Here is a 15,977-nt window from a genome sequence, read left to right as displayed (position 1 = left end):
TTAGGCCATTTACTTCCATTTGACAGCTGGGAAGCGAGCATTAGAACCTGGCGCTTTGAATCTGAGCCCTGGTTTGTAAGGCCTCTGAAAAACACACGGGCTCGAGCATTTTCCCTTCTTCTGTGAAGTCAAGGTTGCCGCCACTCTTTCTCTGGCACCGTCCCTGGTAATAGAGGTTAGAACTTCAGGGAGCAATTTTGTTGACAGTGCATGAGATGCATTAGGAGGCCCTTGTTCACTCTCTCACGGCTGGGTTGATCCTGCAGACATAGCAGAAGTAATAGGTAAGAAAGACTTAATCATCCACGAAAGTCTTTCCTTGAGACCTTGAGTCAGGGTAGACTTTTTTTCTGCAACAGAAATAATGATTGCAGAAGAACAACTCTCTTGATTATTGCTCCTAGAGATCTGTGGAAAGATCTCCGAACTGTTGCCTCACAGGCTTTCCCTTCTGATTGTCTTGTCTCTTCCACCTGGTCCTTCTAAGGTAAGCAAAGCCAAACATCACCTGAATGCTTTCACAGGGTGACGGAGTCCAGTGGCCCATCTGTGGAACCTTGTGATTGGCCCAGGATGGTCTGCAGCCTAACTGAATGATACCTGGTGTCAGAGCAGGGTGACGGTCAGTCTGTGAACACACAACTGCTTTATACCAAGTCTTTCAAGTCAGACCGCTATTGGTCTGTCAGGGTCTGTGTTGTCTACTCAGACTGACAGCAGCTCTCCAGGGGCTCAGGTACAGGTTTTTCATACCACTTATTTTCTGATCCTTTTAACAGAGAGCCAGGACGGGGGAGTGGCTAAAGTGACAGACTAGATCTGGGCAAGTTAAGTTCAGTCCCCCACTCTACCATGGAAGCTTGCTGGGTGACCTTGAGCCGTCTCTCAGCCTAACCTATCTCACAGGGGTGTTGTGAGAATAAGAGTGGGGAGAGGAGAATGATGTAAGCTGCTTTAGTTCCCCTTTGTGGAGAAAGGAGGGATATAAAAGAAGTAAAATAAAATAAAAATAAAGCTGGAGATGCTGGGGATTGATGTTATACCACTGAGCCATGCCCCCTTCCCCCAGTGTATCGCAGTTGCTCTTGCTTGGACATAAGTGTTCCTGACAAACACTTGCTTCCTAAATTTGGAGGTCCAACTCTCAACACTGCCCGTGATAGCTTTTCTGCAGCTGCTTCTGTACGATATGCCCCACTATGCCAACTCTGACATCTATACCAACTACAGTGGTAATGCAAACAATCAACACAATTCACGGCAGAAGGGCAAAGAAACATTTTTGTACGATGGCAACATGAGTGGACTCACAACTTATGTAAAGACTGCATTCTGTATTGCTAAATAAGTTTTGTTTGTTTGTTTGTTTGTTTGTTTGTTTGTTTGTTTGTTTGTTTGTTTGTTTGTTTGTTTGTTTGTTTGTTTGTTTGTTTAGGAGATTTCTATGTTGCCTCTTCCAAATCTTGCCACAGCACACTTTTTTTGGCATCCCCTTGTCATGTTCCAGCTGAGGCAGGAGCCTAGACAGAAGACTACCAGGGCAATTGAGGTACCCAGCAGCTGGAGATAGCAGACATTAGGGCCATTTTCACACTGCTTACCGGCCACGGAACATCACGCCGAACTCCTGGAATGACAGCGTCTTCCTGGCGTGATTTTGCGCAAGAACTACCATTCTCGCACGAAATCGTGCCAGGAAGACGCTGTCGTTCTGGGAGCTCGGCACGATGTTCCGTGGCCGGCAAGCAGTGTGAAAATGGCCTAGGTTGTGGCAACACAGTAGCAAGTCCTACAAACAGCAGCAAGATCTGCAGCACCAGGGACAGCGCCATGGGAGACGGTTTTATGTCAGAGACCGGATGTCAACCAAAGCTTTAGCTATCCTGATGTCTGCTAGATCACTAGAAACTGTTGAAGGTCTTCTCTTCTTGTTTGACCTCAGCATATGGTATGCTGTGGTATACTGCTCCTATACATGAAGGTTTCATTTAGCTTCCCTGAATCATAGCCATTAATAGACCATGAATTTGTCTCCTGCTTTTTTAAATCGGGGCTATTGCCATGACTTGCAGTGTTGTCAGGACATTCCTCCTCCGTGCTGTCTTGCCTTAGGATGCAAGCTCAGCAGAGGGCCTTTAGCTTCTGCTTCCAGTTTCTCAGAAGTCCATATAAGAGGAAGGGGCTGCTGGCAGACTGGTCTCCAGTCAGACCTTCTTGGCTGTATCTCAAGCCTGCAGCTACTTTCTGCTACATTTCACATTTACAGGAATAAGTACTATGTCGAGAGCTACAGCAAATCTGGTATTTGATCACCTTGTGTATAATCTGGTACAGTTGCCTTCCCCTGCCTGTGGTCAAAACACTTGCCATTTGCCGGTGTAGTTCACTGCATTGCTTAAGCATGGAATCACAGACACACTCCTGACAGGAATGACCACTGCCAGGAGGGTATGCAAGATGGGTTACAACCAGAAGCAGGTAACCTGTGCATTAGCAGCCCTGCTTCTGTTGAAGTTCTGTGCACATGAGCTAGTGAAGGAGAGTTCTGGAGAGTAAAGGCGGATGTAGCATTTTAAGTGCAGTGGAAATGATTGGAGCTCAATTTGGACGCATTCTGAGGCATTTGTTTTCAGGACAGTGAATTATGTCCAAACCACTTCCTCGGCACTTATAATATCATGTCTGTCTTCTTCCAAATAGAAGTGTGAACTACAAAGTTGCCAGCTCAAATCTCAGCTCTGCCATACTTTGTGGCACATCCCTCTCTCGCAAGTCCCTCTTTCACTGGCCTCAGACCCTTTCTTTGCACTATGGCTGACAGCCAACATGGTATAGTGCTTAGGGTGTTGGGCTAGGATCTGGGAGACGCGGGTCTGAATCCCTACCCTGCCATGGAAACTCACTGGGTGACTGTAGATCAGTCATGCCCTCTGAGCCTAACCTACCTCACATGATTGTTATGAGGATAACATGGAGGAGGGGAGAACAAGGTAAGCTGCTTTGGGTCCCCATGGGGGAGAAAGGTGGGGTATAAATAAAGTAAATGATAAATAAAATCATAATATTGACCTACCTTACAGGGTTGTTGTAAGAATTACCGAGCTAAATGTTTCGAACACTGCCTTCATATATGTTATCATGCTTTAAATAATTTGCACTGCAATCTTAAGCAGAGTTACACCCTTCTAACTCCATTTACTTCAATGGAGTCGGAACAGCATAACTCTGTTTAGGATTGCTCAGTAGAATAATCATCTCCAGTTTTTATTGATTAACCAGCAGGGCCCTTAGTAACCAATGAGGTTAAGAGTTGAAGGAACACACGTTTAATTTTTTGTAAGCTGTTTGGGTTCTGTTGCGTTCTGTTCCAACAAAGATTGGAAATTTTTTTTTTAAGATGGGCCTTTTCTTCAAGCAAGAACTGCTGACTTTTCATTTATTTATTAAACTAATTTATCTTGCATTCCCTTTATTAGCGCAAAGGGGCATTACTGTTGATGTTTCTGTCATATGCAAATATATTTAAATATGATTAAATGAGTAATAGATAAGAGAAGGATGATCAATAAACCGTAACTTTTTTAATTGGTTGATGTCTCATAATAATGATATTGAATAATTGATAATAATATGATCATGATCATGAAAACAACTGCTAAGCAGATGAGCAATTTCCCAGAAGTGATGTTCAGATAGATTCCCTGGCAACTTCTTGTAGTGTCTCCTATTTTTTTTCCTTTAGAGAAACACTTATGGTACAGGTAGATGTCCTGCAGCCTCAGGTGCATCGTGATGCTGGGGCATCTTGGCATCCTGCCAGTCTGGCTTTCAACCTGAGAATGGCATTAGTAGCTTTGATCAAGGAGCTTGGCCCAGTGATTGACAGGAGAGATTGTAACTGGTTGCTACTGAGAGCCATCTGGTGATTATAAGATGCAAACTAGCTTTGGCTGGCTTCTTCTTTCTTCTTGCTTTTCTTCTTGTTTTAACCTGCAGAACCTTTGCTCTCTTATGTCTTCCCTTTCTTCATTGTCACTGTGCCCCACTTCCTGTCTTGCTTTCTTCACTTTTGGCATCTTTCTTTTTGTTTCACCTGGAAAAAGGTTTGATCCTGCAGATCTGTTTCACAAGTAGAGGCACTTTCCTCCGGTGGAAGAAGTCTTCCCCGTCACATGCATCGGGGCAAGCTTCTTCCACAGGAGAAAAGTGCCTCTGCTAGCAGAATTGGTTGGAGATCAAACCCCCGTATCTTCATCAGCCCTTTCTCTCTCACTACGAGTCCTGACCATAGGGATTAGTTCCTTCTATCACTCCATGTAAAATTCAACCTATTCAGTTTGGCCTTTCCTAACTGATCTGCTCCTTATTTCCTTCTTCCTTCATATATCCCAGCTGCAAAGTCCCTGCACAGAAGGGACAAAAGGATATTCTGGAGGCTTTCTCAAAAATGGGTTGCCCGGACTGGAGGGTAGGGGGTGCAGCAGATTGCATGGCAGGTGTTAGCATGCAATTGGTTCTGTAGGATCACTTGACTTCCAGGGCAGTAGAGTTCTGGGCTGTGGCACTCGTATGCCTGTTTGATTTAACTGAAGAATCCTGCTGCAGCAGACCAAAGTTTCATCTAGTCTGGCATCCTGTTTCCAAGAGCGGACAGTTAGATGCTCTGGGAAGTAGGTTGTGAAAGGGAAGACCCACAGAGTTCCCTTCAGCACCTGCTAACTGGTACACCATCTCTGTATGTGGAGATTTCTTGTCTGTCTTCCATGACTTTGTTCTAATCCCCTTTGAAAAGCATCTGAGCTAATGCCCATTATTATGCCTTTATGGAGGTAAGTCCCATAAGCTAATGATGCCTCATGGGAAGAAGTCCTTTCTTCTTTCTATGCTAAGCCTACTGCTGAACAATTTCATTGGGAGATCTTCAGTTCAAGTATCATGCAAGAAGGAGAAACTGCTCTTTCTGATCATCTTAGGTGGCATAGGAACATGGTGCCAATGCCTGAGCCGCAAGATTCCTGGCTCATAGTGCCTGGCAACTTGCAAACAACAAGGTTTCTTTCATTTCAAGTAGAACAACTATTGTAGACATTATACTAAGACATTTTTGTTTCGTTCTTGAATTTCTTTTGTCTCCAGAACCTCCAGACCATTGCACGCATTCCAAAAGTCATGTGATGATTTAGTTTTTGTCTAAAACCTTCACTTGGTTTACAGGGGAGTTTTTGATCTCTTAGAAGCATAGAATTATAGAATTGTAGATTCATAGGGTTGGAAGAGACCTCCAAGGTCATCTAGTCCAAGTGCCTGCACAGTGCAAGAAATTCACAACCCCCACCCCACCCCTACACACATCCACTGAGCCCTGCTCCATGCCGAGAAGATGGCAAAACACTGTCAGGATCCCTAAAGAAACTGGCCTGGGGAAAATTACTTCCTGTCCCCAAAGTGGCAATCAGCATTACCCTGGAGGTGTAAGAAGGGGCCACGAGAACTAAGTATTGATGTAAACCTTCCAGCCCTCCCGCTCATCATGATCTGCCTAGGTTCACAGAATCAGCATTGCTGTCAGATGGCCATCTAGCCTCTGCTTAAAAACCTCCAAAGAAGGAAAGCCCACCACCTCCCGAGGAAGCCTGTTCCATTCAGGAGCCACTCTGTCAGAAAGTTCTTCTTAATGTTTAGCCAAAAAAATTTCAACCCATTTTTTCTGGTCTGACCTTCTGGGGCAACAGGAAACAACTCTGCATCATCCTTTATATGACAGCCCTTCAGGTGCTTGAAGATGGTTATCATATCACTTCTCAGTCGTCTCCTCTCCAGGCTAAACATACTGAGCTCCTTCAACCTTTCCTCATAGGACTTGGTATCCAGATCTTTGTCCTTTTGGGTGTTTTAAAGGTCCTCCAAGATAATAAATGTTTCCTGCTTCTTGAATGAGAGCTAGGATTGCCAGGTCCCTTTGCTCTCCCAGTGGAAGAGTGGGACACTGGCTCTTACCTCCCCTCTTCCCCTGTTTTCTTCTTCTCATTCCCAGCTGGTGTTATGACATCACTTCCGGGAAGAGATGTCATCGCGTGGGTCAAAGGGCAGCCCAGGAATGCTCCCGCACTTGCCAAAGGGCTGAATCGCACCCGCCCCCCAACTGCGGGCCCAATTTGGCCCAAAATGGGCCCGCTGTGGGCACGGGAGCACGCTGCTGGGAGGGGGGGCAGGAGTGCACTGCACCGCCTGGGGGTGGACCATACCACCGGAGGGGTATCCCGGGGTGTGCACACCCCCGCTGGCCAGGTAAGTGGGGGCATGGGGGCAGGGGGGAGTAGGGGATCTCCTGCCCCAGGCAGGGGAATGGCAAGCCTACTGATAGCTCAAAACCATCACTTCAGAGCAAGAGGGCCGCATCTGATTGTGAAGAATCAGAATTAGATTGTGAAGACTTTGGTCAGAAAGAGCTGCACAGCTTGGGACACAGCAAGCCAAACAAAGCCCCATCATCTGTCAATGATAGCCAGGAATGCAATGCAAAATCCAGTTTTTGCTGCTTGCATGGTTGTGCAAAACTGGGATGAGTTTGAGATCTGGCTTGGTGGTCCATGGATTTGGGAAGCCTGTCTTAGGCCTGTCTATTGTTAAAATTAATTGCTTGTGTAGCATCAGCTTTGTGCCTTGAGAAAGAAAATTTGTGATTGGCTGTCATGGATTATGATGTTACAGGTTCCTCACATGCTGAACCTTACTTTTTTTTAAGGTCCAGTGTCTGAACTGAAAAGAAATATTTTGAGCAAATCTTTTGTTCAAATACCGACTGAAAAGATGCTACGCTCTGAAGATGAAGCACAGGCTCTGCTTTGATCTAGGATTTCTGGATCCTTTGCAGATGACTAGCTTCAGTTTCTCAGCTTAGAACCATCCATTGATGGCTAAGTTTAGTGTTCGCCTTCCATGAATCTGTGCTTTTTTGTTTTCCACCTGCACCAAATATCCTCTTCTCTTAACAATATGATCTGATGGTTTAAACATCTAATGTTTTGCCTGTGTTGTTCTAACTCCCCTTATAACTTTTCTGAGCTTCAAAATATTACTGACATTTACACTGTGAGCAATTAAGGAGTGTGCTGAGAGACGCTGGACAGTCCAGAGGCTCCAGAAGCAAAGGAGTCTTAGACGGAATGTGAATGATTTATGTTCATCTCAGCCGATGGCTTGCCTAGGAAAAGCAGCGATTTCATCTGGACAGTTGCCAAAGTGGCAAGTTACCTGAACTGTAGAGGTGGCTAAGCAGGAGCACCAGCTGCATGTACAGCTCGAAAGATTTAAGACCACCAGATGCCACCACTTTGAACTGCCTATGTGACTTGATTTCCCTTTTCTGCCCAGGGCTCACATTCATTTAAGCTAGAAGAGGAAAGCCACTTGCGAAGCCTACAATGGAAGGACTCATTTCCAACTAGCAGCTGCTCAAGTGTCTTGTTTTCTAGCCAGGAATTACACCAAGGCTACCAGATAACTGTATGTGCTTTCTCAGCCCCTCTGACAGTGCAAAAAGAGAGAGAAAATGGACGGGCAGCAGCCCAGATATCAAAGATGGGTTCGCTGGGAGTCAGTATCCTGAGCAATAACAGGATCAGGAAGGAACAAACCATCAGCCAGGCCTCCCTTCCTAGTAATTAATCAGCAAGGAAGCTGTCAGTAGTTCTGAACCTATTGTGATTTGCAGTGAAATCCTAAACAGACTTACTCCAGTCTAAAACCATTAAGCAGAGAACTCTGCTGGATCAATCCATCCATCTCCCATGAGAACGATCAATAGATCCATCATAATGTATCCATCTGATCTTTCTTTGAAGACTTTTTTGATGTTGACTGGTAGCGTAGTGTTGCAAGGACTCCCAAGACTTCTGAATTGCTTGAAGAAATTCTTCCTGTTTTTGCTTTTCTCCTATTCATACGACTCTGAACTTTTTGACCATGACAGGAGAATTTTGTTCACCTTGGGCAAAGGGTTTTCCATGATCCAATGTTTACTGTGGTGTGATGCTTGTTACATGGTTGTGAAGGCTTTTTGCCCAGAGCAAAAAGATCTAGCTGTGGCTTCCTTTTAGTGATCCAGCATCCTTCTTTGCTGGAAGATACTCCAAATCCCCATGTATGTGGGTGGGATTCCTCTATTTTTAGGAGAGGATATGTAATTCTTGGCTGGTAGGAACCATGGCAGAAAGTTCTTAGAAACTGAGTTCATGACAGAAAATGATGTGCTTCTCTGGAGGCTGGATAATGGCTCTGCCTATACCTTTAGACTAGATCTTCTAAAGATTTCTTGTCAAAATACGGACCTGAATTTTCACAAGAGCTGGCTCCATATAACAATGCTTGGGTACATAATTACAACTTGAAGGTTTTGATGCTGGTTCCTCCTGAACAAAATTTATGTTCAAATTCTACTCAACTTCGTGATACAAGAATTGAGGGGTGGATTCTGGCTCACAAAAACTGTAATAAACAACCCTGCCATAAATGTTTCCTCCCTCATTCTTACAAGACTACAGAAAACAGTGATAAATATTTTCTCTTCCATCATGAAAAAACCTATTTCTAGTATTTTTCCTTGACTCTGACATAATGAAAATTACTTTATTGGCATGACAAGATATACTGATATTGCCAAATTATATAAAAAGGAGCATACCTTCAAATAAAGGAGAAGAGGAGGCATTTAGATACCATCACCGCCTGTAGCTTTTTGTGGTTTAGAATTGGTTACTATTTTAATACTACTGTAGTACTATTCTGACATTCACCCTTGGATTTTATGTACTTTTAATGTAAGGGACTTTGGCTACATGCAGTCAACTTTATTGGTACTGTGTATTGTCGATGGCTTTCATGGCCGGAGAATGATGGTTGTTGTGGGTTTTCCGGGCTGTATTGCCGTGGTCTTGGCATTGTGTGACACTGAGAGATCTCTGTCTTTTGGTGCTACACCTCTGAAGATGCCAGCCACAGCTGCTGGCGAAACGTCAGGAACTACAATGCCAAGACCACGGCAATACAGCCCGGAAAACCCACAACAACCATTTATTGGTACTTACTATTATTTTAATATTTGCATATTTCCAAAGTGTTTGGGTGTTGGGAATTTGAATCAAAATTCTCCTATACCCAAGGCTGATAAGCATACATAATTTTTATGGACTGTTCAGTATTTGGGGAGATTTGTCCATATTAAGTAGAAAACGTATAGACAGATGTATGACCCCAAACTAATTTGAATCAGCCCTGCCTTCACTTTCAAAAGCAGATATGAAGTTGGGGCAAAGAGGAAGAACTTTTGGAAATGTAAAAAAGCAAATACACTTTAAGTATGACTTTTTAATGGCTATGTATCATTGTGATGGTAGTAGAAAGTGCTGTCAAGTCAGATCAGATTTATGGTGACCCCCTACTGGGAGTAGTTTGCCATTGCCTGCCTCTCCATAGCAACCCTGGTTTTCCTTGGAGGGATTCTCCCATCCAGTTGCTAACCAAGGCTGATTCTGTTTAGTAGCCAAGATCTGATGAGATCAGGCATGCCTGGGCTATCCAGATGAGGGCATATATCAATGCAGAACCGGCATAATGTGGTTTGTTTTCTACTTGTTTTATTCTAAAATTGGAACTGCTGCTCAGGTTGAGCAGAAGCTCTACTGACCATTAGACATTAGTGACCAGTTTTCCAATTCTATCAGTGCCTTCCTAGGCAAAGTTACAGCCTTCTAAGGGCATGGAAGTCAATGGTCCTGGACACAACTCTGCATTGGACGGCACTGTATATAAAAACATTGCGAATTGACCTCTGTGGTTATTTTGTGGCCTTGACTGCTGTGTTGTTTGTGTTGTTGTTGTTAAAATGTGTTTATGAAAGTCTTTTCTATGCACAAGGCATTGCTCAGTATGAGCAAGCAAATGATATTATAGTAAAACCAATAATCTGAACATAAGAGAAACACATCATCACTCAGTGGCAATAATAATAAAAAAGATGAGCTAATCTTCTTTAGAAAAGCTCTCCCAAAGGAGCCAGATTTCAGTTATACAGTGAAAGGAATATCAAGATGATATATACAGACGTTGTAAATCCTACACATTTTGCTGCCTTTTGATGCAGTAAATAGGAAGAGGGTCTAAAAGCTGACCAAGCAAAGAATGCCAACTGTCTCCTGAACAGGTGATCGACCCTGTCAGGTTGGTTCACACAACCACCAGTTCAAGGGTCGTTTGTGTCCTGAGTGCATCAGCACATGCTCAGAACACTCCTGTGCACAAGGACCTTGGATCACAGCCCATTCACATAAAATACTTATTATCTGAGAATACTGCAGTATAAATTAGCATTGTTTATAGAGCTGTATCCCAGCTGCTGTTGCAAAGTTAATGCTTACTTAAAACTGTTCCTCCTTCTTTATTCAACTCATCTAGAATGGACTTTATGGATTGCCCATGTGAACTTCCCAATGTCCTTTCCAGCAAATGCCTTCTGAGTGCTCTAATGTCTTTTAAAAGTTCATCAAGCATCTCTCTCTTTTGCTAAAATAATGAAAATGATGTAGCTTCAGCATTTAATTTTAGCAAGGACGACATGCTTAACCACCCTTATCTTACTGGGGACCTGGGAGTTGCAGAATGGGAGTTGGAGGGGATTGTACGGAAGCTTTCCCTTCTGTACAAGGGTGTGTCAAAGAGAGTCTGTCTCCATGCGTTAAAACAGCTCCCAAGCAATCCTAGGGCTAAACTGGAAAACTGCTTAGGTTAGCATCTAAGCCCCATGACTGCATAATTTGGGATTATGCCAGCATAAGTTCAAGGTACACTGGTGCATTTGGAGACTGCCGTTATTGTGCCCTGCCAATGCAGTGCTGGTGTATACCCCCACCCCTGCACCAGTGTGGCTCCAGAGCTGAGGTGCCAGAAATGAGTGGTGCTGGGGAGGAGCAGGGCTTAGTCAGTCTCCTAAACCTTCCTGCCTTGCTGGGCATGTCACACTCCTTTCTACAGTAGAGGGGGCTGTGCTGCCTTCTTTCCTGTGTAATGTTCCATGGGTGGGTGGGGGCAGAGTGACATCAGAGAGGTATGCGTACTGATAGGCTACCTCCATATATGGCTGGTAAAAGGGCCTCATTAGCATGCTGTTCCATGATTGGTAGGTGTCAGTGGTGTCACTATGGCCTCTGGTCCTGTCGAGATGCTCTCATTTCCTTAGAGCTGTGTTTTTTCGGCATTTCTTTGATTTATGGAGACAGCATGGATAGCTACTCAGGCGCTCCCCCAGTGTCAGCAAATGCCCTGGCATCCAGCACTTAGGATCGAGCCATTCCTATACGAATGGAGAATGATAACAGGTTTGCCTGGGCAAAATCGAAGAGTCCAGTAGCACCTTTAAGACTAACCAACTTTACTGCATCTGACGAAAAGAACTGTGCTTCTCGAAAGCTTATGCTACAGTAAAGTTGGTTAGTCTTAAAGGTGCTACTGGACTCTTTTCGATTTTGCTACTACAGACTAACATGGCTAACTCCTCTAGGTTTTCCTGGGGAATTTCTCTTGAGGAGAAAGCAATGCATTTCTTTAAAAAGGATATGTGAATTGCAAGTCTTTCTCCAAGCCCTGATGCATGAAGATTCTGTGCAAGTATTCGGCAGTGAAAAAGATCAAAGAGGGAGCAGGTTGCTAAGGCGGTGAAGGGCAAGGAAAACGATCCTGAAGCCAGATGAGGCCTTTGTCTTAAGACGAGGGTTGATGTTATAGGTGATAGAGTGGTTTGTGGCCTGATCTGATACAAGTGGTATAAATCAGCAGACCTATGATTTCTTCTAACCAGCATTGCTACACAAATTATACTTGTATGTGAATGATTTATTTGTTTGTTTGTTTGTTTGTTTGTGTCATTTATAGTCTGCCTTTCTCACTGAGACTCAAGGTGGATTATATAGTGTGAGATTAGTACAATCAGTATCGGGAACATTTCCATACAGTATCAAGGACATTTCCATATAGTGTTAAGGATATTTCCACAACCATGTCATAGGATTTTACAAAGACATAGCATTAACAAGGATCCAATACAGAGCTGAAGAATTGCTGAAACAGAACATTTTAGGACTGACATTAGATAAACATGAAGTACAAGTAGTATAAGAGTACATATTCAAACAATAGATAATATGCAAGGCAACGTAGTGGTGAAGTCTGCGGTCCCTAGCTCATTGGCGAAGTATTTGAGACCCCTCCCTATAATACTTCCGTCCGATCTGAGTAAAAAGCCTTTTTGAATAATTCAGTTTTGCACCATTTGCGGAAAGCCAGGAGAGTGGGGGCTCTCCTGACCTCCTCAGGCAGACCGTTCCGTAGGGTGGGGGCTACCACAGAGAAAGCCTGTGCTGTTGATTTCACCCACGTGCAGGCTGGCACCTGCAAGAGACCCTGTTCAAATGAATGAAACTGCTGTGGAGGGACATAAGGCGATCTCGTAGGTATGCTGGGCCAAGGCCATGAAGAGCTTTGTATGTAATAACCAATACCTTGAATTGAGCATAGTAACTGATAGGTAGCCAATGGAATGACCATAGGATGGGAGTGATGTTCATGCTCCTGCTCGTTCCTGCTAACAGTCGAGCCGCAGCATTTTGCACCAATTGGAGCCTCCTAGTTAATTTAGATGGGAGACCAATGTATAGTGCATTACAGTAGTCAAGTTTCGATGTTACCATAGCATGGATCCAGGTAGCTAGGTCGGCCATGTCGAGGTAAGAAGCCATCTTCCAGGCCAGAGTGAGATTGTAGTAAGCATTTTTTGCAGCTGCCTTAACTTAATTTCTAGTAGTAGTGCTGGATCCAGTATAACCCCTAGGCTCTTGACTGAGTCTGCAAGGGTCAGACGAACTCCATCAAAAGTGGGAAGTACAATGTCTTTCAAGATCTCTGCCTTCCCAACAAGCATCACTTCAGTCTTGTCTGGGTTCAACTTCAATTTGTTATTTTTCAGCCATTTCACCATGGCTGTCAGGCAGCGATCTAAGATTTCTACTGCATCCTGTGGGGACCTGGATAGCGAGATATAGGGTTGGGTATCATCTGCATATTAATGACATTCCACTCCATAGCTGCGAATGTGTTCTCCTAAAGGTTTTACATAGAGGTTGAATAACATGGGAGATAAGATTGTGCCCAGCGGAACCCCACAAGTTAGTTCCCATTCTGGAGATAGCTGATCTCCAACAGCAACCCTTTGAGTCCATTCCATGAGAAACAAGTTAAACCAATCCAGGGCACATCCTTTGATGCCCACTTCCATTTCTAGGTAGGTAGGTAAAGTTTATTGTATTAGGCCAAAGGCCGTTACAAACAATAAAACAGTAACAAAAATATGAGCGACAGTGCAGATAAAATATACAGTACAAACTTGATAAAACACTATAGGAATTACACTAGTTAAACCAATCCAGGGCATATCCTTTGATGCCCACTTCCGTTTCTAAATGCCTCAACAGGATGGCATGGTCTACTGTGTCAAAGGCTGCAGAGAGATCCAGGAGAAGCAATAAAGAGGCATGGCCTATGTCTATATTCAGACAGAGATCATCCACTGCTACTAGTGCTGTCTCTGTCCCATGCCCTGGTCTGAATCCAGACTGGAAAGGGTCAAGAGCACTAGAGTTTTCCAAGATCTGAAGTTGGCCAGCTACTGCTCTCTCAATCACTTTGCCCAGAAAGGGCAGGTTAGAGACTGGGCGATAATTGGCCACATCAGTTTTGTCTAGGGATGTTTTTTTTAATTAGCAGACAGATAACTGCCTGTTTGAGTGGTTGGGGGAAGGTGCCCTGAGTTAGTGACTGATTTACAATAGATCTCAGTGGTTCACTCATGTGATCTTTACTTGATTTTAACAACAAAGAAGGGCAAGGATCAATCACACAAGTAGTGGCTTTCATAGATGCCAGTATCCTGTTAAGGTCTGTCATTGTAATTGGTTCAAAGTAGTCTAAATGCAGACCAGATGGTGTATTAAGCATTTCTCCTTTCTCGTTTGCATTGCATCTAGCATGTATATCAGAGTTTATGCATGCTATTTTATCAGTGAAAAACTTAGCAAAGACTTCACAGCTAATTGTCTGTTCTTGGGACTGTAAAGATTCAGATTTAGGGGTTAGAAGATGTTTGAATATCCTAAATAATTGGGAGGGTCATGAACTAGTCGACACAATGGTTGCTGAGAAATAATGTTTCTTTGCCACTTTCACTTCTGCTTCATAGGTCCTCCAGTGAGTTCTGTAGCAAGCTCTATCAGCTTCCCTGCAGGTTTTTCGCCAGCGTCTTTCTAGATGTCTTCCAGCCCTCTTCAGGTCAGCCAGCTCCATGGTAAACCATGGTGACAGCTTCCATCCCAAGGGTCGGAGGGGTTGACAAGGAGCAATGGTGTCAATAGCTTCAAGGAGCTTTGTGTTCCACGCTTCTACAGCAGCTTCTGTGGAGCATGTGTCCCCAAAGACACTTTGAAATCTGGAAGGGTCTATGAGCCTTTGTGGGCAAATCATTTTAAGTGGACCTCCCATTTTGAGGGGTGTTGGGGCTATATTCACTTTTGCCTTCAGCAGATGATGGTCTGACCATGGTTCTGGCCAAATTTCCAATACTGAGCCAAGGTTTCCCCTCAAAGGTTCAGTGCAAAATATTAAGTCTAGTGTGTGGCTTCCTTCATGTCTAGAGCCTGACACTATTTGAGAGAGGCCCAGGGTTGCCAGAGAAGCTATAAATTCTTGAGCTGGGCCTGACTTTGAACACTCAGCATGGATGTTGAAGTCTCCCAGAACAACAAGTCTAGGCGTCTCCAACACCATGTCTGCTAGCAACTCTGCCAACTCAGAAAGGGTGCTTGTAGCGGAGCTGGGTGGTCTGTAAACAAGCAGGATGCCCAGTCTGTCTTTAATTACCAGAGACAGGAGCATGCAGTCAATACCAGCTATAGCTTGAGATTCGGTTTCGTTTTCTCAGCCATGCCGGACGCTCCTCTCGGCTGGTCCGGGAGGAAACGACCGGGCACCCTGACCGGGCGGCTGATCCGCAAGGATTAGCCCCCAGGACTCCCAGGGAGGGAGCCAGGGTCCGGGACGCGGCGGGAAGAACTCCCCGAAATCAATGCGGGGGGGGAATTGCCCGTTTGTCCCTATGGAGGCCGGCAGATGTGCGCGGTGCCTCGAGTGCCGCCGGGCAACGAGAAACGGCAAGTAAAAGAAACAGGCGGAAGCCTGTAAACAAGCGAATCCCTTCTGTTTTACAAGCGTTTGTGAAGGAGAGGTTGATCTGAAGAAGACTCGCTCTTCCCCTTCGTTGAGTTCCAGAATTTTGTTGGCGCCCCCCCCCCCCAAAATGGCAGCAAGGAAGCAAAGTCCCGCTCTCGGTAAGTCAATCTCGGCTACTTTGAAGGGGGAGTCGCTCGAAGAGTTGGTGCGCAGGGCGGTGGTGGAAGCCATAAAACCCTTTGTTGACAAGCTGAACGAAACTGATCAAAGGGTGGGCTTAATTGAAAGCGAGGTGAAAACCATTAAGGCAGCAGCGGGGGGGGCAGAAAAGTCTGCTCTGGAAAGTGCGTCACTTGTGAAGGCTACAAAAAAGGAGCTGAAGTTGGTGGAGAACCAGCTGATCGGGCTACAGGTGGAACGAACGCAGACAATTTTGCGTCTCCAAAACGTGAAAGAGGAGGAAAATGAGGATCTGTGGGATTTGGTCTCGGAACTACTGGCGACACCCGCGAGGACGACTAAAGAAGAGGTTAAAAGCGCCATTTTGGAGGTCCGTCGGGCTTCTTCAAAATATGCAACAAAGCGACAGTTGCCTCGTGAGATCATTATTGACTTTTCATCTAAAAAGATTCGGGACACCATCCTATATAACTCATACAATGCGGATTTGGACTTTATGGGTTTGAAAGTCAAGATCTTGAAGGACG

At 44.6% G+C, this 15,977-nt stretch overlaps 1 protein-coding gene across 4 annotated transcripts in view; it reads left to right on the top strand.

Annotated features, from left to right (window-relative positions):
• Positions 1-15,977, top strand: part of KCNIP3 (potassium voltage-gated channel interacting protein 3) — a 126,516-nt gene that overhangs the window by 93,795 nt on the left and 16,744 nt on the right. The window contains exon 1 of one of the 4 annotated variants that reach the window (XM_054997778.1): positions 15,307-15,471. The exons of the other annotated variants lie outside the window; for them this stretch is intronic. Coding sequence (XP_054853753.1) covers positions 15,398-15,471 — 74 coding nt within the window. The 5' untranslated portion in view covers positions 15,307-15,397. Of the gene's footprint in view, positions 1-15,306; positions 15,472-15,977 lie in introns of those variants that run through there. 4 annotated transcript variants of the gene reach the window in all.

Source organism: Eublepharis macularius, chromosome 14 (genome assembly GCF_028583425.1).
Source record: "Eublepharis macularius isolate TG4126 chromosome 14, MPM_Emac_v1.0, whole genome shotgun sequence".
In the NCBI taxonomy this organism is placed as follows: Eukaryota; Metazoa; Chordata; class Lepidosauria; order Squamata; family Eublepharidae; genus Eublepharis; species Eublepharis macularius.
Note: the sequence above shows the minus strand (reverse complement) of the source record. Positions and strands in the feature narration are given on the sequence as shown.